This window comes from Python bivittatus, unplaced genomic scaffold, assembly GCF_059951505.1.
Source record: "Python bivittatus isolate LINGU-HERP-01145 unplaced genomic scaffold, Pbiv_v1 ctg000970_np1212, whole genome shotgun sequence".
Taxonomy (NCBI): domain Eukaryota; kingdom Metazoa; phylum Chordata; class Lepidosauria; order Squamata; family Pythonidae; genus Python; species Python bivittatus.
Window position 1 is genome coordinate 2,868,898 of NW_028277121.1, and position 27,112 is coordinate 2,896,009.

General features: G+C 39.1%; 1 protein-coding gene across 1 annotated transcript in view; it reads right to left on the bottom strand.

Annotated features, from left to right (window-relative positions):
* GABRA2 (gamma-aminobutyric acid type A receptor subunit alpha2) overlaps positions 1-27,112 on the bottom strand; it is an 87,937-nt gene that overhangs the window by 13,716 nt on the left and 47,109 nt on the right. Inside the window, exons 4-5 of the mRNA XM_007423344.3 lie at positions 12,435-12,655; positions 11,036-11,118 (exon numbers count right to left, since the gene is read on the bottom strand). Coding sequence (XP_007423406.3) covers positions 11,036-11,118; positions 12,435-12,655 — 304 coding nt within the window. The remainder of the gene's footprint in view (positions 1-11,035; positions 11,119-12,434; positions 12,656-27,112) is intronic.

Sequence of the window (27,112 nt, forward strand, 5' to 3'; positions counted from 1 at the left end):
GTAGTTACAATGGTGATGAAAAAGTAACTTTGTGACCAATCCTCACATTTATGACCTTCACAGGTCTGTAAAGTAAAGGAAAGCTGAAGTATGATCATAAGCACAGTTGTGGTTTCACTTCGCAACCTCTTTGTTTAATGACCAAATTGCTGGTCCCAGTTGTGGTTGCTAAAGAAGGACTATCTCTAAGGGAAATAGATTTTTTTCTTACTGAAAAGATCTCAGGAATGTAGAATGTTTCATGGAAAGACATATCCATCATAATATTATTTGACATATGTACAATTTGCTCCCATTATTCATAATTCAGAATGATTTTTTAAAAATCCAGTGGTACAACTTCAGAAAATGCAAAAGCAAAGTAACTGAAATGAAACACCCTTATGAAAAAGAATTACCCTGCTGAGTCTAGAAAAATATAAGATTAAGAAGGACATCAGAAAGCAAAATAAATGTAAAGAGCAAATAGAAGGAAAACGATTCGTTCTAACAATACAAACATTGTCAAGGTTTTAGAACAAAACTTATCAAACATCAATGCCTTGAGAAAAGGGTAAGAATATGCATGGTAAGTAACTGCGTATTGTACATCTAACTAAAATTCAAGCTGTAAATTTGATGTGAAGTACCTGAATCAATATTCACTCTATATACAGTAAATTACAGATTCTTTCAGAAGAAACACTGAACTATGGGTTTTCCTAGCTATAGTTTAGAAAAACGATGAGCTTCAAATATATAGTCAAAGATTCTTTATTTGCCAACTTCCCTGGGAGTTTTCAAGTGTTAATCCATATTGTGGCTTAAAATAAACTAGTCAATCACATAAGAACAGTGAAGTGTTTTAAGTATAGATATATCACTGAATTTGCAAACTTCTGTGCCTCAAGAAATGAATGATGATTGCTGTTAATGCAGGTAGTCCCCAGTTTAAGAACGAGTTCCGTTCCCAAGGTCTGTTCTTAAGTCGAATTCGTATGTAAGCCAGAACAGCATGATTGTATAATACTGTATAAGTAGTATTGTGTAATGAACTTGAACCATTCTGTATTTAACTCAAATCATTGTGTATTTAACTTGAATGTTGCTATAATAGGCTCCATTCTTAACTATGGGTCATCTGTAACCTGGGCATCCTTAACCCGGGGACTACCTATATGGCTTACCTTCTGGCAAGGCATTTGTGTGGACTTTGAGGACAAATTCTGAGTGGGTAGAAAATAAGTCTTCTACTGCACCCCTGGATTCAGTACACATGGAGATACGCTGAATATGGTTTCAGACCAGTATAGATGTGAATCTCAAAATACTTGGACAGCATGAATATGCTCTCCTATTAACAACTAAATAAAGTGTAAGGACAGATCTTTTCCTCAGATCCATAGCCCAAATATCCAGGAAACTGTGTCCTGAAATAGAAACGCATAGCCTGAGATTCCAAAGCTATATGCCTTATTAAAAAAGCTTTGGAAACCTCTCCATACAAACAGCAGATTTTAATCTGACAAAAGGGAAAAAATGATCTTAGATCTCTAGGGCTGACTCAGATTAGGAAAGAGACAGTCCTGAAACGTGATGATGAGCAGATGAATGTTTCAAGGTCAGTCTTATGGATTTGGAAAAAGGATGGATGGACCTTCGGTCCTGCTTTCTAAGATAATAAGTGTAAGCACCTCTCACAGATCCCACCTCAATAAATCCACCAATAAATGAGTGCTAGAGTTTTGGCTTATTCAGTTTCCAAATTTCTGTATGTTAAACCCATATTTTCTTTACAGTCAGTCTAATTATTGAGGCTCAATGTGAATCTTTCTCTTTGGGTTTACTCTGCTGCTAGGGACATGACAAATGTTCTGAGAATAACCTAATTAATTATATTTAGTTTAATTGAATGTATACATAAATGAAATAAAATCAAATTTATCCTACCCCATCTCAGCACCAAAACCCTGTATCACCTGGTTTCAACAAAAAGATCCTTATCTCCTCCCTCTGCTTTTTAGCCAACACAGAGTGCTACACTTCCATAAGCCTACTGTCTTCCTTCAAACCTCCAGTCCAGCTTCTAATTCATCCACTTCCATGAAGCAAGATTCAAAACAATGATGGCTTCAGCATTTAATTCTATTTCAACTGCAGTTATTTCCAACTTGCGAAGGAATGGCATTTGACAGGAATGAGCAATATTCTGAAAGCAAGCTCTTAAGTAACAAAAGCAGTATGGGGCATATTTTAAATTGTGCACCTAATAACTAGGACTACATAAGGCTGAAGTAATTACGCCAATGCCAAGATGGTGCATTAATGTCACCAATCAAATATTAGGTAGGTAATGTGTATGGCTATGACTTTCCTGTAAACTTCAGCAAGATTTATATTCTGATCTTCAAGATATATTGATTTGACCTTTACATACACTTTTAAAAGATTCCGAAAGTAAAACAGCTTACAATTATGAAAACATTGTGCTTAGCAGACCACAGATTAGATGAAAGCAACAAACTATTCTTGGAGTTTTTCAAAAGTATCCCTAAAGAATTAAAGAATGCAGAAGTGGAAATCAGATTTCTTCCATGTTAGCAAGCCAAGTCCTAAACTTTGCTGAGCTAAGTATTCCTGCAAGCAAAGTAGTCGGCATAGATGTGTGGTTGGCCTATTCCTCTAACACAAAGCAACAGAGAAGTCCAAGTCTGGCCTAAGAGTTATATACAGTCCTTTCTGTGCCCATCAGAACCCTCTCAGGGGTGGGGTAGGGATATGTAAGTCATTATGGTATTTTGGTGAGCTTGGAAGGGAGGGCAAGGAACCCTAATGGGTTTAATGGGTGGCATAAGCCTTCCAGCTGTTTAAGAAAATTACTCCTTAAAAGTCTTTAAAAAGGTAAGAATCCCTCAAGCTGACCTTTAAAGCCCTTCATGGCATGGGGCCAGGTTACTTGAGGGACCACCTCTCCCCAATTATATCTGCTCGTCACACCAGATCTAGCAGAACAAGCGTGCCACGGTTCCCGTCTGCTAGGGAGCTACACCGGGCAGGTCCTAGGAGGTGGGCCTTCTCTGTCGTGGCACCTGCCTCATGGAACATCCTCCCCCCCCCCCCCAAAGAGAGGCTGGTTCCATCCCTGTTGATTTTCTGGAAGTCCCTCAAAACCTGGCTATGCCATCAGGTCTGGGGGTCCCAGGGGACTGGCGAGGTACTGAGGTGGCTCCATTGTTGTTGATATCTGCTGTCCTCTCTTAGCCTTTAATTGTGATTTAATTTTTTTTTCTGACTAATAATTGCTTTTTTTATGTTAACTGTTTTATAGTTTTATTGTATGCCGCCCAGAGTCACTTTTCTGTGAGATGGGCAGCCATATAAATTTGACTGAGGGATGAATAAATAAATAAATAAATAAGTAAATAAACAAACAAATAAATAAATGTTGAGCTTGACTTCTGCTGACCACATGACTTATCTCACTGTTTGCCATTGCCATCTTCCAGAATTTCTTTCCAGCTTTCTAATCTAGCCTATACTCTCCTATCTAAATACTACCCAGGTCCAACCCCGCTTCACTTTAAGATCAGCCAAGGTCAGTAAACTTAACTGCCTGCTGTAACCTCCAAAGAAGTCCTTCCTTCCATCTACTTTTTAAGACGCTATGCAAGATCTAGAGAGGCCCCTGAGCCAAGGAAGTTTTCTACCTCTGTTTCCTAATCTTTTTCATACCAGTTACCATGCAATGGAAAAGATCATTGCTATTGTCTTTCAACAGAACTGAAAGCTATCCAGGAGGACCAGTTCCTCTCCATTAAACAGCCCTATTTCCTTAAGATAGACTAGAGTTTTTGGAAAGTTATACATTCATCATAAAAAAATAGGTTAATAAAAATCCTGAATCTGCTGTTGGCCATTTCCCACCTAAATTTCCTATGTTGTATGCACAACAGCACAAACTACTTTTTTACAACCCACGTTTCCCCATTGTCTTGACATACATACATTTTCCTAAAATCATATAATTCTTACACTTAAGACTTGCTGAAGATCCATTAGTGACCTCACTTATCTAACACATTTCTATGCAGCCAATAAAATTAATAATGGTTTGTGAACTGGTGTTCGTTTTATGAACTGTGGAGTTTTTTGCATCATCACCCAACAATTCCTTGCTACAAATTGCTAAAATATTATTTCTAATGATCTTCCTTGACCAAACTATGATGGGTTTGATGTTTCGGCATTCACAAACTTACCAAAAGACAAAATATGTTCAGTGGAAGATCTTTTTTATTTGGCTAACACTTCCAATCCACTGGTAAAGGATCATAGATCAATCTACACTGCACCATTTAAGTTCAAAGACTGTAATGAATGTAAAAGCAAATCCCTATGAATGTTGCTGGTAAAACATTCATTTTTATACTTCGTTTCAAGCTTCCAGTGGTGTACATAACTGAACATGAAAATGAATGAATACATCAATGGTTATATTTAAATACCTTTTCAACAATCTTCAGAATAGCTATATTTCACCTACAGACAGTATTCAAATATGTTTAAAGGAATCGGTTTGAACACAGCTTATAGTAGCGTGGATACTATATGGATCCAGATGGATGAAGACTGCAAGGGAAGTGGGGAGTAAAGAGCACTGCATTGTGGTAAGTTCATAATAGTTGTAAGAACAAAAAGTTTACTGCCTTTAGTATTTAAAATTTTCTCCTTTGCTTCTATTTTCAGGGGGAAAAGGCAGAGCTGATTCTTGAAAATCACTCCTAGCGATCACTATGTGTTTTTCCAGCATACTTTGGGTATAGAATTCTTTCTTTCTTTTTTAATCTGCTCAATCGTATCCAAATCTCAGAGACTGCCTGGACAAGTCCCTGCAGTTTTCTTGGCAAGGTTCTTCAGAAGTGATTTGCCATTGCCTCCTTCCTAGGGCTGAGAAAAAGCGACTGGCCCAAGGTCACCCAGCTGGCTTTGTGCCTAGGCGGGACTAGAACTCAGGGTCTCCCGGTTTCTAGTCTGATGCCTTTAACCACTACACCAACCTGTCTCTCTATTGAATTCTTTAGGACACTCCAAAGACATTAAACTGTCCCACAAAGGCATCCTCTTCCGTAGGATCCACCGTTTTCCTCACAATGATGGGGTGCCTGGGGATTTTAGCAAAATTAAATAGGATCTGAGGAGAAATATAGGGAAAATAAAGCAGCGTTTGCCAGGAGAACTACCAACACCATCTCTGCTATTTTTATCACCAGTTCCCCCAAATGGGTGATAAATTAGTGGCACAAACGTGACACCCAAACTGGAATCTATTCATATTTATTCACTGCACGTGGCAAAATGAAAATGGAAACTTGGTTATTTATTTGATTTATGTAGCCCCCCATCTTACAAAATGTTATTCCCCAAAATGCACATACGTTCTATGACTGGATGTATATTGTTAAAATGACTATTAATGCCATGATCACAATTTCTTGCTATTAGTTTAGATCAGTGTTTCTCAACCTCAACAACTTTCAGATGTGTGGACTTCAACTCCCAGAATCCCCCAGCCAGCCATGCTGGCTGGGGATTCTGGGAGTTGAAGTCCACACATCTGAAAGTTGTTGAGGTTGAGAAACACTGGTTTAGATGACCAAAACATTTCTTCTAGACTTGTTTCTATTTTGCTCCTGAAAGGAGAGCATGTTAGCAACCCAGTTCTTCACACACTGCGCATAATCTACTCGCCCCCTTTCTCCCAGGTTGAACACATGAACACTTAAGTAGGTCCTCGTACAGTTTGTTCTGTTTTCTGCAGAATATCTTCTCCAAACACCTCTTCCTCCACTACTGTGGTAATGCCTTGCGGGCCCTTTACTATCTGGGTCTTCCCTGTCTCCTATGCTGGGCCCTACTTTTTCTATACCTACGTATGAAATGAAAGGTATGTCAGTAGAAGCAGGCCTTGTGTGATTGTTGTAGGCTACCCTTTACCTCTAGTAGTATAAAAACACTTTTTCACTATCTTTAGTTTCCTTCAAAGGAGTTTTGGTGGCAAATGTTATAATGGAGCTTCACGAATGGGACACAACGTTTCTCTACTGCTAATGTTAGTTCAGACATGCACCTCAGGCCTACTAATGTACAAGACACTGCTATTCTGCATGTAAAAAAAGCTGCATTTTCCTCTGCATCTGGGGGGAGATACATGGTTTGAGGGGTGGACATCTTTTGATAAGTACGTTCTGCATGCATGGCACATCTACGCATCCCTAAGTATTTGTAATTTGAGCTAGGTTTTCAAAAAGCATGTTCAGTGTTTCTCAACCTTGGGAACTTTAAGATGTGTGGGCTTCAACTCCCAGAATTCCTAGCTGGCTGGGGGATTCTGGGAGTTGAAGTCCACTCGTCTTAAAGTGGACAAGTTTGGACAACACTGCTCTAGAAGAACAGGAGATTCAGGAGGCTGTCCTTGGAAAATTTGAGAGAAAGGTATCCAGTGTCATCCACCACCTTTTGCAATGTGTATCACTCTGGCTTCATTTTGGGTGCAAGCGCTGTGGTTCTAAGAGGGTCTGCTACATTTGTGCCAACTATGACATTTACAAACGATGACACTTTGCTATGGGGAGAATGGGCTGTAGACGGATATTGCTAGCCTTGAGGTGCTTCTCCAGCTGCTGCGTCAGGCGGACTCTAGAAGGTTTAGAAGTCATCTTCTACTTCTAATAGAAGTAGGTGTCAGCACTTAGCAAATGTGTATCAGGGAATCTCAATTTTCTTTTTTTAAGAATGGGGCCCAAAGCTGGTGGACTGGAAAGTGTTCAAGGATACCAGAGACTGAAACCAGTTCTAGGGGGAGGCAGGAGGAAAGGAGCAGTGATTGCACATTGCTCTTTAGTTCCTCCCAGGATAGACAAAGAAGTCCCCTCCCGTTAACGTTTCTAAATGAAGGCACCTCTTCAATGTAAGGTATCTGCTATGTATCCAAAAGCACGCCCAAATTAGAGAAGCAAGGAGGAAAACACTACATGGGTTAGGCTTCTTTTAAATATAAATGTTTGTGATGAACAAGTAATTGTGTTGAATATTTTTAGAAAGGGGGAAAATGTGATTTCCTACACAGTCACGATGATTCAAACAAAACACAGAGAATTCCCTGGATGTTAAATAGAGAAAGCTCAGTTATCTTCAACAGCCAAGTCAATTCTAAAGACCAAAAACGGAGATTCCCGGAGCCTTTGTCTTCCACTCCAAAGAACGATCCCAATCAGTTACAATATCAGCATATTTTCCCTCCAATTCCTTTGAGCTTTTGCTGATGTTTATTTTGGGGGGCTACAACCATGGGTCACTCAACTTCTCTATTTCACTTTTATGCTTTTTTCTTGTGGATCCTGTTTTAGGAATGTCTGGAATGTTCATCACCTGGGCAAGAGCGACCTCAGGCAAGCAGATTAGAACCAGAAAAAAATGGACAGTCGCTCGTCAGCCCAAATTCTGTTTTCTGGTTGAGATGATGGGGGTGTAGTAGCTTTAAAGTATTCTAGAAAGTGTGGGTGTCCATGCGGGGGAGGGGAAGGAGGGGAGACAAAGGGGAGCAGACGATGAAATGTCTGCCATTACATCATGCTGCCAATGCTGTGATTTTCATCCAAATATTTGTGCAACTGCGTGCGTATTGGGTCATCATTCCGGTGTCATCACAGTTTGCTGCCAATGCTGCTGCCCAAGAAGGCGGAGCTTCAGAGCCCAAAGAACAAGACCAGAATATACCAAGAACATTTTCCAGGCTACAATTTATAATGAGGAGTCCACAGTGTAACCCACAACTACTTTGAAAATGTCATCTTCTCATTTGCTGGCCAATCACAAAGTACAGTTCTTCAGTTAAGGTGAGGGCTAGAATGGGCACGATCAGAAGGAAAGTTGACAAGACCAGACTGGCTTGTTACATGAACAATGCAAAGGTGTTGCTTTCTTCTCCCAGCAATAAACACGACTTCTCAGTTTGGTACAAAGCACCGCTGGGATTTGAACCTTCAGCCTGCTATAAATACGTGGGCTGAATCTTGCAGTTTGAAGTAGCTGTTTCCTTCACTATTACTGGCAATAAAATCATGATTTATCAAGAGCTGCATCTGTGAACCTCTCCCTGCACACCTTCAAATTTAAATCTGCGTCTGGGTGAAGCCTAACAATTCAGGTTTCAGAACAAACTGGATGATTTAACACCCCGAATCACTGGTTACTACCTGACTAAAATCTGTAGGTTTTTCAGAGAAAACCTAGTGCTGAAATAAATAAGGAAGCACTCTATTTCTAAAACCTCTGCTTATCAACGTGTGCTCACATTTCACCAGCCTCGTGAAATACTAATCAGTTTCTTTTATGCAACTGAAAAAACAGACGTATTGGCTTATCTTATCCACCACGTTAGAGTTTATTTTTGTATGATACTGAATTTTGGCTCTCACCAGTTGTTAGTGCTTATTTCAGTAAAAGTGGGTGGCAAATCTCAAAACTGCAGTATTTTGTACTTTGAAAAAATATGTCAGAGTTTTCATGTTTTCCTTCCACCAGTGGGATATAAAGCTAGAGAGCGTATGTTAATATGTTTGCCCTACCCAAACCAACTCTAAATCAGCAAAACTACTGACTGACAGTACAATTTTACATGAGATTGTTTAGAAGAATGGCTCATTATATTAAATGAGGCTTATTTTTCAGATTAATGTACACAGGATTGCACTTTAGGAAGTTTTGATGACCTGCTATGGCCTCAGATTTGATGCATCCTTAGAGTTGTGCATAATTACTTTGTAGAGATTTTTACTTACAACTCTATTCACTGATTAACTGATTAAACTTATTAAGAAAAGGAATTTTAATATTAAAAGAAACTTAAGTTTATTTAGCTGAATATAATTTCACATACATATATTCTCCAATATCTTAGATCATTCTGTTTCCATGCTACAACAGGTGTATAGTTATTCTTATCTTAACACAAAGCAACTCTATCAAACTCTTAAAATATCAATATCAATTTAAATCTATCAATTAAATACAGTGCTTTTCATGGAAGGAAACTTGCAATAAAGTTTGTGATGACCCTATCTTCTGAGAAACAAGAATCAAATACTGTATGTTCAAACATTAAAACACTGAATATAGTACAGGTAGTCCTTGAGTTACGACCATTCATTGAGTGACTGTCTGAAGTTATGGGGGCACTGAACGAATGGCACTTACACCCAGTCCCTGAAGTTATGGCCGTTGCAGTGGCCATGTAGTCATGTGATCAAAATTCAGGCGCTTGGCAGGGGTGCTTCAACAACCCCTACTTACCTATCTCCCCCCCCCCATATGTGCCCTTTCAGCCACCCTGCACAGTGGTACTCCTTGGTAGCAGTACTAAGACTGAAGTAGAGGCCCAGGGCCTTCAGCAGTCTCAGCTGGCCACCATCGCCTCTGGGCCTCTACTTCAGCCCCACCCCTGCCGCTGCCAGCAAGGAGTGCCGCCTCAAGCCCTGTGCCATGGCCAGCCACTCCAGCGCCACTGCGCAATTGCAATGGGGAGTGCTGGGATTGCCATCACTAAGCAATGCAGTCACGTGATGCCTCACCTAATGACTGCATTGCTTAGCGATGGAGATTCCAGTCCCAATTACCGTCATAACTCAAGGACTACCTGTATTGCTAAAACTTCTGGGTAAATGCAGTTTACACTAATGCTATTCATTATCTTTCTCCAGCCTTTCTATCCTTGCAAATCATCCCTGTTTCTACCAGCTCCATAAACCAATTCATGCACATGTCTTTTGTTCTTCACAATTCTCACCACTCTTTCTGAGGAGCTCATCTTTCCATCCACATGTTTCTTGGCTTTTCCCTTCATCTCCACATATCCATTTTGCCATCATTTGCAATTTAATCCTCATTAATTCTCTCAATATGACCAAATCATTTTAATTTGTTTCTTTTGAACTAATTTCTCACTTTGGTATTGAATCTACTTTCATTTTGCACCCATTCATTTTCATCTCTATTTTTTCTTCTTTCACCATATACACTTAAATATCTGATTCCCACTACATTCAACATTTATGTTTACCCAGCTGTGGTTTCACCTCACTTTCATATTATAAAGTGGGCAGAAGTAGGTTCTTATACACAGCCATTCATGTTTGTAAACATGTTAGCAAGGTAAACAAATTCATCTGCTTTTTCTAGTTTTTCACCATTGCAACCGTTGATTCCCTACTCTCACAGGCAGTCCACACAGGTGCAATCTGAGCCAAGGCCTTGTCAAATGCCCATTCCAAGCTGAGACAAAGGCCTCAGCCAAACCATGCTTCAGAGTTTCTGGAAAAAAACCAAGTTCCTTCTGAAACTCAGTTGGCTCCATCAGTCATCTGGGGTAGGCTGACCAAATAGGTCCCATCCCTCTTCAGTGAGGGGTGGACACAGAGAACTCCAGCGCCAAGATGGTGTGATCTGTCCATAGCAAAGGACAGACATGAACATCTCCCAGGCCCAGATCACAATGCCACTGCCCCAAGACAAAGACCAGATCTAATGTGTGACATCCACTGGTCACATGTTATGCAATATTTTCCCCTCATCCTCATTTTTGCAGCATTCTCTTCATACATTTTTTTTCATCCAGAGTTTCTTTCACGTCATCACTCCACCAAGCATTTCCATTAGGAAACATCACACGCATTTGTGCCACTGTAACAAAATTCTTTTCACTCTATTTTAAGCAGCATTCATATATTCTTTCCTTATGTACACTTTCCATTCATTATATTGCAAAATTAGTTTTTCAAATAGGACTTGTAGTTTCTCTTCCTGCAATTGCTCTGCTTTCATTCTGTTTACTTTCATCTCTTTCCTTTACTTCCATGTCCATTACCCCACCCTCCCACCTCAAGAACCATTCCTGACCTTAAATTCTTTTATCCTTGGCAGGTTTACATGAAAGAATAGGATGTTCACCCATATAAGGTATGTATCAGGTAGGGGCTGAATTTTTACTCATCCTACTTACAGCTGCCAAATTTCAGTGGGCATGAATGAGCATCCATAGGGAAGTCTTCTAAGTGCATTGGACATTCAGCTTGGACTGTAAGCCTAGAAGGGAAAAGACCAATAAATGGTTATCTTCTGCTGAGATCATGAAAGTCAATTCCTCAAAAATTAATTGGGTCAATCTCAAAGATCAATTATATTAAACTAAATATAAATTTAGCACAGTTTGCTGATTTATGTTATAGACACCTTCAAGGGTCTCTGTCTTATACTGTCATGTCAAAACTTTAGGAATATTGTATTCAAAATTATCAGGAAAGAGCAACTGAATTAGCATATAAATTATAGAACTATGGATTGCCTAATAACAATTAGAATGCCACATGACTACAGAATTCCTAGTGCAGGCAAATATTTTATACTCAGGGAAAACGAACAGCTAATTTAATTTCTGCCATTTCAACCAAATAATTACATGATACAAAATGGAGATAAATGCGCCACAGGGTCATACGCATTGTAATTACCTCAGAATAGCCTCCTCATTGTTATGTCATCATTTGAATTGTTTAATATAGTACAAACGGTTAGGCTGCCCCATTTGTTTCCACTTTAAATGTACAGATGAGAACACACATGAGTACGCAGCAAATATGAATATTGTATAAATCATGGACGTGTCTCTAGGACAAGACATTTGGGCACCAGCACAATCCGAAAGGTGGTTTCCCAAGAGTGGAGTCGACCTGCGATGACAGGCAGGCGTCTCAGCCAATGAAAAGTTCTGAAGGGGAAGTCACTTCGTTATTGTGCACCGTATAAAGTAGCTGCACACACTGGCTGCTTTTTGACTTAGCGGAAAACAGCTGTGAATGCAAAAAAAAGTCCACGCCTAAACATGTAAGACATGTCTGTCTATCTACCTTGAATGTACACTCCTGTTTCCAAGGGGTGCCTGTGAAGGCGTGGCATAGTGTGCCTTATAGTTTTTTATTTGGAACTGTTTTTATGCATTTATTCTTTTTAATTGTTGTACGCCACCCAGAGTCACTTTGTGCGAGATGGGCGGCTATATAAATATGACTGATAAATTGATAAATAAATGCATACATGCGTGACTTTCCGTTGCAGTGTGTACCAGCAAATAGCAACCTTATGAAGAGTGGCATGTCTGTGTCAGCAGGAGGACTGCAGCACTACAATCCTGGGCAGGTGGTGGGAAGACGAGCGCCCTTCTTCTCTGTGCCAGGACCTCTGAGGCACAGCGCAATTACGTTATCACTGGGAACCTTCTTACCGAGGGCAGGTATCCGCTACAGAGCGTGGCGTACGCAAACCAGTTGACACCGAAATCAAAGCAATGTTTCGGACAGTACCAGAAATACAAACGGAAGAGGAAAAGGGGGAAAAGCACCTACCTCATAGTATATAAAAGGGTACCATCGTCCTGGATTCGTAGCAGCTTGTTTGGCATGGTCATGTTATGAGCTACGGACTTCTTCCCATTGTGAAAAAATGTATCTGGAGTCCAGATTTTGCTGGCCATTAAATTATTCAGCCGGAGAATGTTCATGGGACCCTTGAATTTTAGCCTTTCGTCTTTCCATTTTTGGCGGAAGAAAACATCTATTGTGTACTCCTGTAGTGGAAAAATATTTCAACGTAACGGTCAACTAAAAACAGCAAAGGGGACAGGGGGAGCCTTGAAAAGCCATTTTTTTAAAGAAGAAAACCCACCAATAAATAAATAAGTCATGGGTTTCTTGATCGTACCTGAAATTTACACGGGGACTGAATTTATGGTCCTTGGAAAAGCATCTTATTAGGGACGGAGCTAGCGTAAAAGCTTTTTCCCATGTCTTTGGAAAGTAACCTGCTGGTCCCATTAAGATGGTATCTAAGATAGATTTCCAAGATCATAATATGACTCCATTACAGCCCAGAGATCAGATTCCCCCTACACCTTTTATTCTGAGTCAGAGTCTTCCCATCCCTTTCTACCAGCACTACTGCTGAGATCTGCCTGCTTAGAACTCTGCCTGCTAAGTAGTTCCTTCTTTCCATACTAGGTGATCATACTTTCTTCTGGTAGTGGGAGAAATAAGTATGAATGTGTAAGTCAAAATCCTATAGGAAGCTTTCCAAAGACTGTCCGAAGAATCTCCGCAGAGGGCACCCCATTCTCTCAATGCTTTGGAGAGCCTTCGGAAAGCCTCCTTGGAACAACAAAGGTTTCCAAAGCAAACAGATTTATTTTGCAAAGGTGTACTCAACAGGCTTACAAAAAATTCCTTAGCTGTCTTTATATATCAGAATCTAGATTATTTATGGGAGAGTTTCTCCAACACCCAAGTTTTTATATGACATTTATAGGATCATACCTCTTTTTCCAGAGTTATTCAGGTTTTCCTTCCAAATTTCTCCTTCCTCTTAACACTACAAGCGATAAATTATTATTTTTCTGCTGCAGTTTTCCTAAGGCTCTTTTCTTCTTCAAACTCTCCTCTTCAGAAAACTTGTATATTTCTCTTTTAAAACATTTTCTTTCTACCCAAGAGACCCCTCACTTCTCCTCTTCTTTATCAATTAGCTCCGAAGTATTTCTCTTGAATAGCCTCCAGCTGCTTGCCGAATGGAATAAACATGGACTGCAGATGCTTGTGACAATCAACTACTCTGCTGTTATTTTGATTTTTGACAGATTCATTCGTACATCTGTATAGGTTGTCTTAATACTCCCCCTAACCCCTTGATATATTGTGATAAAATTGTGAGTTACTTCAGTTGAGCCTGGCAAGCACTAGCAATAGGACCTCTTAAATGGTAGCTCACCAACTTTAAAATCACCTGGAAAATACAGTATGCGTGACATGTTTTCAGGCCTTTATGTATATTTTACTCTAGTTTGCTTTTGATTAATGTTGATCATTATTAATCTGCTACTATTCATTATATGTCTTATGAATTTAAATTGCTTATGTACAGAGTATTTTTTTTAAAGATTTCACTATATACTTTGCATTATGGAGTAAATTGAAATCCTTTTTCATAAGGTCTTACCCTGAAAAGCAAATTATAAATCTATGCAATACTACCCCCACTAATAATAATTGATCATCTTGAAACCAAAGTATTTAGTTGGGATAGGACTGGAATAAACTGGAACAAGGACCTCAGGGTTTAATGCACGGTAGACTTCCCAGTTACAACATCTTTATAACTCTTAATTATTACTCCACAGGACATTCAACAATGAGGGGACATTTTGGAAACAAACAGCAAGATTTTCTGAATCCAGTTTTCATTGCTCTTATTTTAAGAAAATGCTATATGTTTTTCTGAGAAAATGGCAACAATTGTAATTAGCTACCTAGATTTAATATTACATGTTTCCATTTACCATTGTGGTGATTACCCATTAAGAGTTACAGACTTTGTGGTTTGCTCTTGTGTTTAGGGGATATAGTTTTTTTTATTATTGTTGTTTTTAAATGAACAGTTTTTCCTCTTAGGGTAGTGCCATGATAAATTTACATTACTAGTGCTCCATAGTTCTTTAGGGCATCAGATCACAAGGATAATCTTACCAATTTCATAAATCAGCAAAGGTGCAACCTACTTGATTCTTGCTCTTTACCTTCTTTTGGTTAATGTTCATTATTCTCTATAGCTAAATTCGAAATCACATCTCATATTTTCATCCAAGGAACTTATTTTTTTACTGTGGGCTACTAAAGCAACAATTAAAAATAAATTTCTCACTGGAAGCAAAAGGAAGCAACTGGCTGGTTTCAAAAGACTGGGTGGCAAACTGCATGCCATGAGTGGCAAAGGGCACCAACAAAACCCTGGAAGTCATTCTGTTTTAAAAAGCCAATGGGAGGGCAGTTTTCTGAAGTGGAAAGCAATGGGGAGGAAATAATCCTTCCCCCAACTCCTGTTTAACTTTCTCTAAAAATCCACCACTACCAGTTATAGTTACCTCTGTATATTTCTGAAGTGCTGTTTGCAAGAAAAATAGGTGTTTAGAATTAATTAGACAACCTGTGACCCGTTGGGTCATCGTTTCAGAGATATTTCCTTACCTAAACACAGAAACAGAATGACCAAGGGCAAAAAAGCAGTGGGAGGGTGAGTGACTTGCGACTTGCTGCTGGCTTCCCCATTGACTTTGCTTGTGGGAAGCTGGCAGGAAATATCAGAAATCTTCCTTCCTTCCTTCCTTCCTTCCTTCCTTCCTTCCTTCCTTCCTTCCTTCCTTCCTTCCTTCCTTCCTTCCTTCCTTCCTTCCTTCCTTCCTTCCTTCCTCCCCCCTCCCTCCCCCCTCCCTCCCCATATATAATATAGGCTTGTGCCATTTGCCCTCCCCTCAAACCCACAGGACAGCCCTGGTGAAACCTCCTCCTCCTCCTCCTCCTCCTCCTCCTCCTCCTCAGCTGACTAGCACAACTGCCTGCCACTTTGCTGGGGGGAGGTAGAACAAAGGGGGCCACGGACCATAAGGAAAACTGCACCCCCGTTCCCCATTCTGTGGGTTCCCATGGACCACCAGTGCCCCCCCAGCCAGCCCTACCTCATGAGCAGGCCTCCAAGTCGCTCCCTCATCCTTCCCTCAACACCCACAGCTGTAAAGAGATTTCACATTTCTGCCTCCTTTTCAAAGCAGCCAATCACCACTCGCCTGTCAGGCCTTGCCACCAGCCAATTGGGTGCAGGGGACAGAGGGAGGTGGGAAAGAGGTCAGGAATACACCCATGATGTTCATGTGATCTGGGTTGACCACAGTGGAGCAGCAGCACAGCAGTGCTGAAGCAGCCACAAATTTCCCAAATCTCAATCCCATGGGAGTAATGGGTCCTAGAGTTTGGACACATTCTGTAAATTAGCCCATTTGAGATACCTTGGTTCAAAAATTGTTGCCCTATGAAACATCATTTCACCCAGTTGAAGGTTACAGACATGAGAGTTTTAGTAGTATATAGATGGTGGGGATGAAAACAGTTACAAAACATGGAGGTCCATGGCAGTGTAATATGTAGTTTTCCCCTTAGGAATCTAAATAAATAGAATGATTTCCACTGTAAGTGTGATGGAATGGAATTATGAAGGCCAGACTCAGGGAGAAAAACATTTTCTTTCATCTCCTGAGGTGCGAGGGAGAGATAAGAGGATGAGACTGGCACCTCCCTGAGGAATTCACAATGTTGTGGCTGGCATTGCTTGGGAACTGGGGTTTCAGTCTGGGAAGACTGATGTCAGGCCTAGCCCAAGGAACTCCAAGAGACCATGTAAATTCAGTCCAGCAATGTTTATTAGCTACAACCTCCAGCAAGACTCTTCCCAGACTGAAACCCCAGTTCCCAAGCAATGCCAGCCACAACATTGTGAATTCCTCAGGGAGGTGCCAGTCTCATCCTCTTATCTCCCCCTCTCGCCTCAGGAGATGAAAGAAAATGTTTTTCTCCCTGAGTCTGGCCTTCATAATTCCATTCCATCACAGTAAACATACAATCAATATATTGGATTTCACATCTGTGGGAGAACTCACTGAAGTCATTGGTGGCCCCATTTAATGTATATTCTCAAAAAATGGCACCCATATACCAACTCTGCACATGTTGAAAATGCATTAGTGTACGTGCCAAAGCTGTAAAAAAAGTCATCTCCTGCAGAGCTATTCTATAAATCCCTTACTACAGCCAAAGTCATATACTGTAGTTCAATATACCCCTTATGGCAGCAAAAGACTGCAAGAAACATTTGGGCATTTAAAAATTGCTATGGTGCCACCCAGAGTCTCCTTGGCAAGAGGGGCGGTCATGTAACAGAAAAAAATTAAAAAATAAACGAGGTCAACAGAAATAAAATGGGTAGAGAGAAGATTGCTTAGATGAGGGAGGGAAGGAGGGAGAGAATATAGCTATGCAGCAAATAAGATATTCCACTGTTGGAGTAGATCAATTATACATTTAACTGGGGTCCTTGATTCAAGTGTGTGGCAGTAACAGTACTGGTTCAGAGCAACTCAGTTCGAAAACTAATCATAGTTATGAGTCCAACTGGCCTCCTGAACTGCATGTGCCACTGTTCCATTTTGTCTCTGGTTCATAAAAATTAAAGAAACGCCTATTTTTGATTGACCCTGCTGATAATTGCCTCTCCTTTCTGAAACAAGATATGCTCTGGTTGGCTTGTGAGTAGCAACCGTGTTGGTATTTTCCTAGTGGTGATATTACAAAGCCTGAGTAATCATTCAGATTAAAATTGCATAACTGTATCTTCACTATTTTAATATAAATACACTTCTCATTTAGTTCAGCAAAAAAAATCTTCTTAGGGTCTATGTTTTTTAAAGGTTAGCTTTCATCCTTCCTATGCTGGAGATGTAACAGATTTGAAAGAACTTGTTATCGGAGTGTCCAGTTGTAATTCCTTATTGGTCGGATATTATTACTACGGTGAACATGTTCTTGGAAAGTGATTAAAGAGGGTTAAAGATTGAAGAAGAGTAATTCTTTATATAACAAACATCCTCCAAACCTGGAATATTTCAACCTATGAAGCACCCAGGATATATGGAGTTTGGATTATTGCCCAAAAAAAAAAAAAAAAGTGATTATATACTCATGGAAAAATGCTTGTGTCTCAGACTCCAAAAGTTAGCTTAACAGAATCCGTCAATTCTCACCCTTTGAATTTGCCTTATACCAGATCAGAATCAAAACTGGACAAGATGATTCTATATTGTATGTATTTAATCCATTGTTTAAAAACAGAATAATAATGTAGACACTGAAGAAAGATATTTGAAAATAGTGATAGATAGTTCTCACATAAATTGAGCTTTTTATATATCTATTTAGAATTAGATATATTTTAGGCCAGGGGTCCCCAAATTCTTCAGCTCAGTGACCCCTTCATGAAGTTTCAGATTGTTCATTGACCCCCAAACATTTATTATATGAAAATAATTTAATAAATATTACTAGGACAGTAGTTCTAGGAATAATAATAATAATAATAATAATAATAATAATAATAATAATAATAATAATAATATTAAACAACAACAACCTCTTGGATAGTCCCACTGACCCTTGGGGGTCGATATTGACCACTTTGGGGAAGCTTGTTTTAGGAGGAAGAATTGAATTTTTAGTTTTGCTTGGGGTTTTTTAAGACAGTTTTCGTTTCTTTGTTTTCTAGCTAGGGTCAGCTTTTTAAGTTATGTTTTCTCTATAGTTACATTTTTTTTCTGTCCTTTTTAATTTCCTTCTTCCTCACTACATATTTCTTTTTTAAATATAGTCGGTTAAGTTTCTTTTTCAATCTTTAAGGTTCAATCTTTTCTTCCATAGTAATATAGTTCAGATAGTTATATTGCTATTTCGTTTATTTATATTCTGAACTATTAAATAAGGTTTCTAAAGAAATTTTAATTGCAATGTTTTTAAGGGAAGTCTTTGATATTTTGCACACATTTCTTGCCCTTTCTTCTCCATCTGCACACCCTTCAGGCTATTCTGTGATATCTTTTCCTGACTACGCTTTGTCAGAAATGAAGTCTTTGAGACTGCATTGCTGACAATTTAGCAGAGTAGTTTCTTAAATAAATAAGCTTTTTGAGTTCATCAGTGTTATTAAAAATTATACCAAGTTGCTCAACAAGGGAAAGTACAGTCTGTGCTTGTAAAAGGTGCTACTTAGCCAAAAAACTGAATGAAGGCTTGGCAATAGGATTACATTATTGGCTTATCCCCTGAAGGCATCATTTAATTTTTCATCACTTGCAGGTAGTTTCCTGGGAGCTGTCAGCTTCTACTTAAGAAACTACTCTCCTTGTTGTACTAAAACTGCAAATTGATTAGATATGGATACACTTACTGGTTCTGTAGATAGTGACTCCTTGATTAGCAGATGTCTATTCTTAGTTGCTTTGTTATCTGGGAGCTAAATCCTCTTCTGAATACATTCAATGTCACTTGTCTGGTTTTGCCATGTACCTTGTGCTGTTGGTGCCCTACTCCTATAGGCAGATAGTGTCTTTCTCAAAGAATCACCCCTTGGCCAAATATTATAAACTCCCCCCTGGAAAACACAGCAAAGCTCAACACAGTGAAAGATGAAATGAAATGATTACAAATTGACATCTTAGGAAACAGCAAATTGAGATGGCCTGGAATTGGATGCTTTCAGTCAGAAGGTCACACTATTTAGTACTCAGGACATGAAAAAGAAAGAAGGAACGGCGTTGCTTTTATAGTTAGGAAAGGTATCACAAGAATAGTACTTGGCTACAATGCAATCAACGGTCAAATGATATCAATTAGACTTCGGACAACCCTTTAATATGACAATTTTCCAAGTTTATGCTCCAACCACTGATGCAGAAGAAGAGGAGGTTGATGAGTTTTGGTCAAGTTCAATTTGAAATCAACAGAGCATGCAGGCAAAATGCGCTGCTTGTGATCGCAGACTGGAATGCCAAAGTCACAGATATTGAGGAAAATATAGTTGGATTATATGCCTTAAGAAACAAAAATGAGGGAGAACAATTTATCAATTTCTGGTCCTCCAATGTTTTCTTGATAGCCTTCAAACAACCAAATACATCAAAAATCACCAGATGGAGTGTATAGAAATCAAATTGACTATATTATTGTTCAATTATAGCATCAAAGGCATGGTCAGGTGCTGATGGTAAAACAGATCATGACTGCTCATGTGCAAGGTCCATGTTAAGGTAAAGAAGAAGAAAGCCAGCCAGTTTCCACGATATGACCTTGAACATATACCTACCATTTACAAGGAGAACATAGGAATTGCTTTGAAGTCCTGAATTTCATTGATATAGAACCAGAGGAAGTGTGGAATGAACTTAAAGAAGTCATTGAGGATAAATGTGAAAACAGACAGCCAAAGATAAAGAAACAGAAAAAAACCAATGTTGGAACAAAGCGTGGAAATTCTGAAGAAGAGAAGTCAAAGCTAAGAAAGATAAAAATCTCAGAAAGGAACTTCATAACGAATTTCAGAGAGTTATTAGAAGAGACAAGAAGCAGCATTATACAACATCTGCAAAGACACTGGAGTTGGAAACATTGAAAAACAAGGTCAGTCTTCCAAAAAATCTCTGAAGTCAGAAAGAGGTTCCAACCTCAAATTGGTATGCTAAAGAATGCCAATGGACAGACAGTAAGAAAAAGATCAAAGAAAGATGGAAGGAAACAGTAAAGATGTGACACATTACAAGACATTCCCCACTTCCAAGGTCCTCTAGTACTAGAAGGTGAAGTTAGATCAGCATTCCGGTCCTTACCAAGCTGGGAGGCTACAAAACCTGATGGAATATCCACAGAAATATTGCAAACAACAAAAGAGGAATCAATAAAGGTTCTAATGAAGCTACACCAACAAATCTGGAGACCTAGCGGCAACAGATTGGAAGAGGTCAATCTACATACCTCTTTAAAAAAAAGAGTAGATTTAATGGAGTGTGGAAATTATTGTATAATATCCTTATTGTATAATTTTCCATGCTTGCAAAATAATCATCCCACACAGGTTGGAGACCTACATGGAAAAGGAGATGCCAGGTTTTCAAGCTGGCTTTGGAAAAGGCTGAGGAACACGAGACATTGTTGCTGATGCACCCTGGATAATTGAGAAAGTCAAATAATGCCAAAAAAGTCACTATGTGCTTCATTGATTATAGAAAAACCTTTGATTGTTGATCATGTTAAGCTGTGGAACTGTGCTTAGAAAAATCAGAATTTCAGAACATCTCATTGTCCTCATGTGAAACTTATATACAGGTCAGGAAGCCATAGTACAAACAAAACTGTATACTCTCAACCTATATACTGAATATATATTAAGAGAAAATGGACTGGAAGAAGATGAGTGCGGTTTTAAAATTGGAGGAAGAAACATCAATAGCCTGCGCTACACTGATGACACTACTCTGATAGCCGAAAATGGAAGGAATCTGCAAGCTCTAGTAATAGAAGTCAAGGAGCACAATGAAAACATGGGACTAAAATTCAATATAGATAAGACCAAACTAATGGCAACAGGTACGACAACCAGCCTTAGAATTGACAATGAAAATATTGCAATGGTAATCAGCTTCTGCCTTCTAGGATCAACCACCAACAGTAAAGGAACAAGCATCAAGAAATATGCCTCAGACTAACCCTTGGTAGAGCAGCCATGAAGGCCTTGAAAAAGATATTCAGATGCCTATAATGATGCATCTATGCCTATAAAGATCAGAGTAGTGCAAGCAATGGTATTCCCTGTGATACTCTATGAAAGTAAAAGCTGGATTTTGAAGAAGCAGGGTAGGAAGAGTATTGATGCTTTTCAACTTTGGTGTTGGAGAAGACTCGTGAGGTAGACGGCCAAGAAAACAAACCAATGGATCATCAAACAAATCAACCCAGAGTTCTCATTTGAGGCACAAAGGACCAGGCTCAAATTATCCTATTTTGGACGTATTATGCAAAGACCCAGCTCTCTGGAGAAGGCTCTAATGCTGGGAAAGGTGGAAGGAAAGAGAAGAAAAGGACGACCAGCAGCAAGGTGGATAGACTTAGTTACAGTGGCAATGGGAATCCCATTGGAAGACCTGAAAGACCAGGTTAGGGACAGATTATCATGGGAAAAAAATCTATCTATGTAGTCGCTAAGAGTCGACACCAACTTGATGGCACATAATCAATCAATCAATCAATCAATCATCTTGTTTGGTGGAGTTTATTTAGCCAGGGTTGAGTAGATCAAAAAGAATAACGAAATATTGTGGAGCATCTGACTAGCCCTGGTACCTTTGTATTAGCTTGTTCTGCTTCCCCATGATGTAAGTTTCCAAAATATTAAGACCCAACTTAATTTTTGTTGGACACATTTAGATGTTCTGGCTTTGAAAGTCTAGGAAGAGCACATCAAGGATATTTCTTGGTTTTGCATTTCTCTGTTGGGTATACTATTTATTTTATCCTTAAATTTTGCATTATATAATCTTAGAGAAAAGTGCTACATTTTCTAACTAAAAGTCCTCTTTTATAAAACTGCATTTCCTATTGTCTGATTATTATTACCATGCAAAATTTAGAACTAAATTCTTACATCAGCCCTGCAATTGTTACAAGGGCAAAGGTGAAATAACATGAAGAGGCTCTTCTCTAGTACATCAATGTCTGTATGGTTTTTATTATGATAAATGTTTGGCATGTAATACTGTATTACAGTATTTCATTTGATAAATGAATCTTCATGGATCTACAAATGTCACTATGGACAATTTGCAGAGGATACATGATCTTGTTCTGGCTGAAAGAGAAATGGAGTAGACATCGTTTTCACTTTTTTGCAACAGCATTTATAGCTTCAATTTTTCTGTATCCTACCTGTCTGTGCTATAAGTGGATATGTTTATCATAATAGATTTGAATGCTATTTTTAAGCTTGTTAAAGGTGGCTGCTGTGCTGATACATGGTTCACTTGTACATATAGTCCTCATTTAGTGACCACAATTGGGACTGGCAACTTGGTTGTTAAGCAAAGTGCTTACTTCAGCTTTCCATTACTTTACAGACCTGCAAAGGTCATAAATGTGAGGATTGGTTGTAAAGTTACTTTTTCATCACCGTCGTAACTGCGAACGGTGGCTAAATGAGGCAGTTGCTAAATGAGGACTACCTGTAATACACCAAGCTATGTTCCCTGGCAGAATTGCTTGAGGAGGCATGTTTAACAAGGTACCTTACTGAGTGATACTTCTAGGTTTCAGACATAGAGTTGAATGCAAATGGCTTATGAATTTTTCTACTCTATTTGTGGACAGAAATGTTTTCTAGAATTCTTCCATAGTCATTTTCCTAGTAATGTTTCTTAGTAGGGGTGTGGTTTTTTTTTTTAATCTTTTTTTTTTTTTTGATCTGCATTTGCCTCTGTTTGTACTGCAAATGCCAGCCATTATGGCAGCAACCTACAACGTTGTATATACTTCACCGTAATCCAGACCTTGCATTCCTCTCAAGTTATTTTATTAGGAGAATGAAAGCAAAACTCTCATTAACGGTACTTTCTAAACACAATCGGAACTAGAAGACAAAAGAGGAAATACAAAGGTGAGCAAATTCCTCATCCCATTATGTTTTCTCTCTCCATATGATGTTTTACATATAAACTAGCATATGCATTTATGTGTATAAAAAACTAAAGTTTTATACAATCTGAGAAGTAACCAGAGTACTGTTGACCCCCTATGCATTGTTCTTTTATGCTGGTTGGTCAATGGCTGTAATAAAGGATGGACTGATTTCTCAATCGTGTTCTTGAAATTCTAAAGGCAAAGTCAGAATCTTGATCAATCGTGATCAAAATATGGCATGTATTAACAACAGAATATGCAATCCGTTATAAGAGCCTTCCCTCCATTTCTTTCACCTGTTATAATAACAGGACCTTTCTTTGTTGCAAAGCATTAACAACTATAGAAGTAAATCAAATATGGAAACTTGTTTTCCCACCCAATTATTGTTTCCAGAAATGTCAACAGTAACTTCATAGTGTTTCCTTTTGTTAATATATTGTTTTATCCCGCTTTCCTAAAAATGGCATAACAATATACTGTATGGTAGGACAAGCTGACGTGTAATGCTCTGCCTAGGATCACCATGGGACCTTTGTGAGTGGGGATTTTGCAATCCCCCCCACTAAATGCAGAAGCTAAATAAATCCTGATAACTGCAACAATGATCTTCTTTTTTAAAAAAAATAAAAATAATTTTATATTAAAAATGTAAAGGGAGTGGGGGAAAAATCAAACAGCCCTTTGTCATTCCCTTTTACCTTTATTTTCCCAGCTCGATGGGAAATGAACGTGTTACTTAGATTCCATTTTTAATTTGCTTGTGATGTGAAGGCCCACCTCGAATTCCTTTTTGTCCTCGAATTATGGGTTCTCATAATTTCATGTATGTATTTGCACGTGCCTATTCAGAATGATCCGCTTAAACAAAGATGCTGATATGCAATGAAAAAACACTGAAGTCAACTGTCAATCCTTGGGATTAGTGAACGTTTCCCCCACTTCTGGACAGCCAACTGGTTATCTACAAACAGACCCGCAACTAATGAACGTAGCTGTCCTTTTGAGGCGCGGATTTTCATTTCCGTAAGGGCTCCCGGGAGGGCCATCATGTTGACCAATGCTAAATAGAATTCCGTTATCCATTACTGTGTGTCTGACGTTCTCATTTACACCTAAGCAAAGCAGGTCTACAACATTGCCAAGCGAATTCCCTCCCCACCAATTTAGACTTCAAAAAAATAGGTTTCATGCTAACATGTACTGCAACAGCAAATCAAGGCTCCAGTGCCCAATCAATAGCATAATGTATCTATTAAGTAAATGATAATGCTTTGTGCCCTTGGGTGGGGGGGGGGGCTGAGATATGCTAGAATTGTTTGCCTTTTTTCATTTTTCTGCACCTGAAAAACTTTACATAAGCGCTATAGGCAGCTGCCTAGTTAAAACGCCTTATTAAATTCAGCATAAGCTATTTTAGGGGCAACTTGGGAATTAAACCAGGAATCTGCCATAATGAGAATTACCTGGGCCAATGTGAATGCTAATACTAGTCAAGTGAAATAAATATGCTACTGAGAAGAAAAGATGATCATAATGATGCTAAATCTGTATGAATGTTACTCAAGAAGCCCTCTGACTATATCCAGAGTAAGATTCATCCTTAGCAACTGGTTATGGCATTGAATTGCATTACACATGACACGCATTAAGTTTGGTTGTCTCCATTCCTTGTGTAATCCAGAAACAGCCATGACGTATCGTGATCTCACTGCCTTCTCTCCATTTTTCATATGAGAGAACTGTCTAAAAGCCCTGCTTGTTTTTTCTTACTTCTTCATTTTCCAATAAAGTAATTTATACTTAATAGAACACCAAATAAAATTGAGCAAAAAAAAAGTAACAAAAAGGGTACAAGTTGACAGGGTATCACCCCCACTTTCACCAACGCAGGGACATTACTCAAACTTGTCCCTTTCTGCTAGAAAGAGAAATGATTTGTGATCTGAGAAATGATTTAAAACAAAGAGCAGAAGTTACCGGATGAGAGGATGCAATGAGCTCCCTTCGGCTCCAGATTAAAGCTAGAAATTCCCAGTAAAACAAAAAGCAAGACCAGGTAAAATGGAATCAGAAAGGAACTTCTGACTCAAGGAAATGTCTTGTCAGTATTGCAACTTCTTATTTTGTGGTGCTGGTTGAGATCTTTTACTGTCTCTGATATTTACTGTATCTGGACAAGCTCAGTTATTGTACGTGTAATGCCTTCTGGGGTCTCTGAGCAGCAGATCCATCACACCTTCTGATCTTCTCCTTTATGGGACATCCCTTTCAGGCGCTGATTGTGATTTTAGCAGCACTGTATGTTTGATCTCCTCCACCACCGGTTCTTTATACATGTGGCTACCTAAAGTTAAAAAGGAATTCTTATCTTTTCCTTTTCCTTTTCCTTTTCCTTTTCCTTTTCCTTTTCCTTTTCCTTTTCCTTTTCCTTTTCCTTTTCCTTTTCCTTGCTAAAGTCTGATTTTAATTATACCTTAGGATAATGTTCTAACACGCGAGGCAGGGGAGCTAATTTTCCTAGCCATGTGCACCCAAAGGCCAGAGAGGAAATTTATTTCACTTTAATTATCCTTTTTTCCTGTCTCTTGGCCAGTAGGCCCCTAGCTGCAGGGTCCCTAGCTTCACTTGACAGGTTTAAGGGGCAGGAGACCACCTATCTTCTATTTTCCTGGAAGATAGGTGGTAACAGCAGTAACTATCAAGGACTTACAAGAAGCTGGAAAGGCAAGGCCAGCATGTCTAATTGACCCAGAGGTCTCCAGGTGGAAACCTCTCACCTTCCATCCTAAGTGCTCATCCCTGCCTCTACAATATTTAAAATAAAGTGAGAAAAGGGGGAAAAAGGAAAAAAACAAAAAATCCACAGAGGGAGGATATATAGCAGAGGAAAAAAAATAATTAAAAAATGCTTTTTATGGAAGCAGTTCTTTTAAAAAAACATGATGCTTGAAAGAACCTTCATAAACTCTATAAAGGAAAAGCTTAAAATTGCAGTCAGGATAGAGACCAATCTTCAAATGAAGATTAGTCAGCCTCTTAATAACACACTTGGCAAGTTGTACACCTCAAGTAACAGCCAAGCAGGAGATCAAGCCATATTCAAACCCCAGTAAAAGTAGAGTTTACCTGATCGAAGAGATGCCATTCATTAGGTTCTGGGGCTTCCCTCTCCACTGTCCACAGATTTTTGAGATGGTGCCTGGGCAGCAACCGCTTTGCCCATAGAACCAGTCCATCCATTTGCTCTGTGCCACGCTTTCTTGGTAAAGCTCCCATTTTAGCCCAACCATTAATTAACCAAATTAGTCTGACCTTATCTCAAAGATGTTCGCTAAAACACAGTGTTACTCTACATTTTGTCAGGAACAGCTTATGCAACTATTCGTCTGCTGTCCATTTCTCCATTTATCTGCATCTCAATTGATTATTTGAGCCAACTTGAACTTGCATGGGACTCCCGTGAGAGGAATGTTGTTCTTGTGGACTCTGGGATGCCAACCATCTCAAGCTGCCAGCCTGCAGATTATTTAAAAGGTAGGCCCCAAACTGCCCGCCGTGTTTTCAGCTGTGCCTGACGGACCATGCCACTGTAATTGGATCTGGTGAGTTTGATAGTGGGTCAGACTTGAATTTTGCTCACAGAGCTTGAAAGAGTAATTACGGCTAGAAGTAAATTAGGAAGTGCTACTTTAGTATCTGGACTCATATTCAGCCCTAAACTGATCTGGCTCTCGACACAGTAAAAAAACACTGCAGTGACAGTCCACTGGTATTATTGCACTTCCGTCTTCTGAAGACAATGATGTACCTCTTGTGAGGAACTCCTGTGAAGAACTGCATTTGGGTTTGGTTTTTTTTTTAGTTATAGACCTTGAACTGATAAATTTGCCCACCTGAGGACAAATGTTCCATTTGCAAATGTTGCAAAACCATTT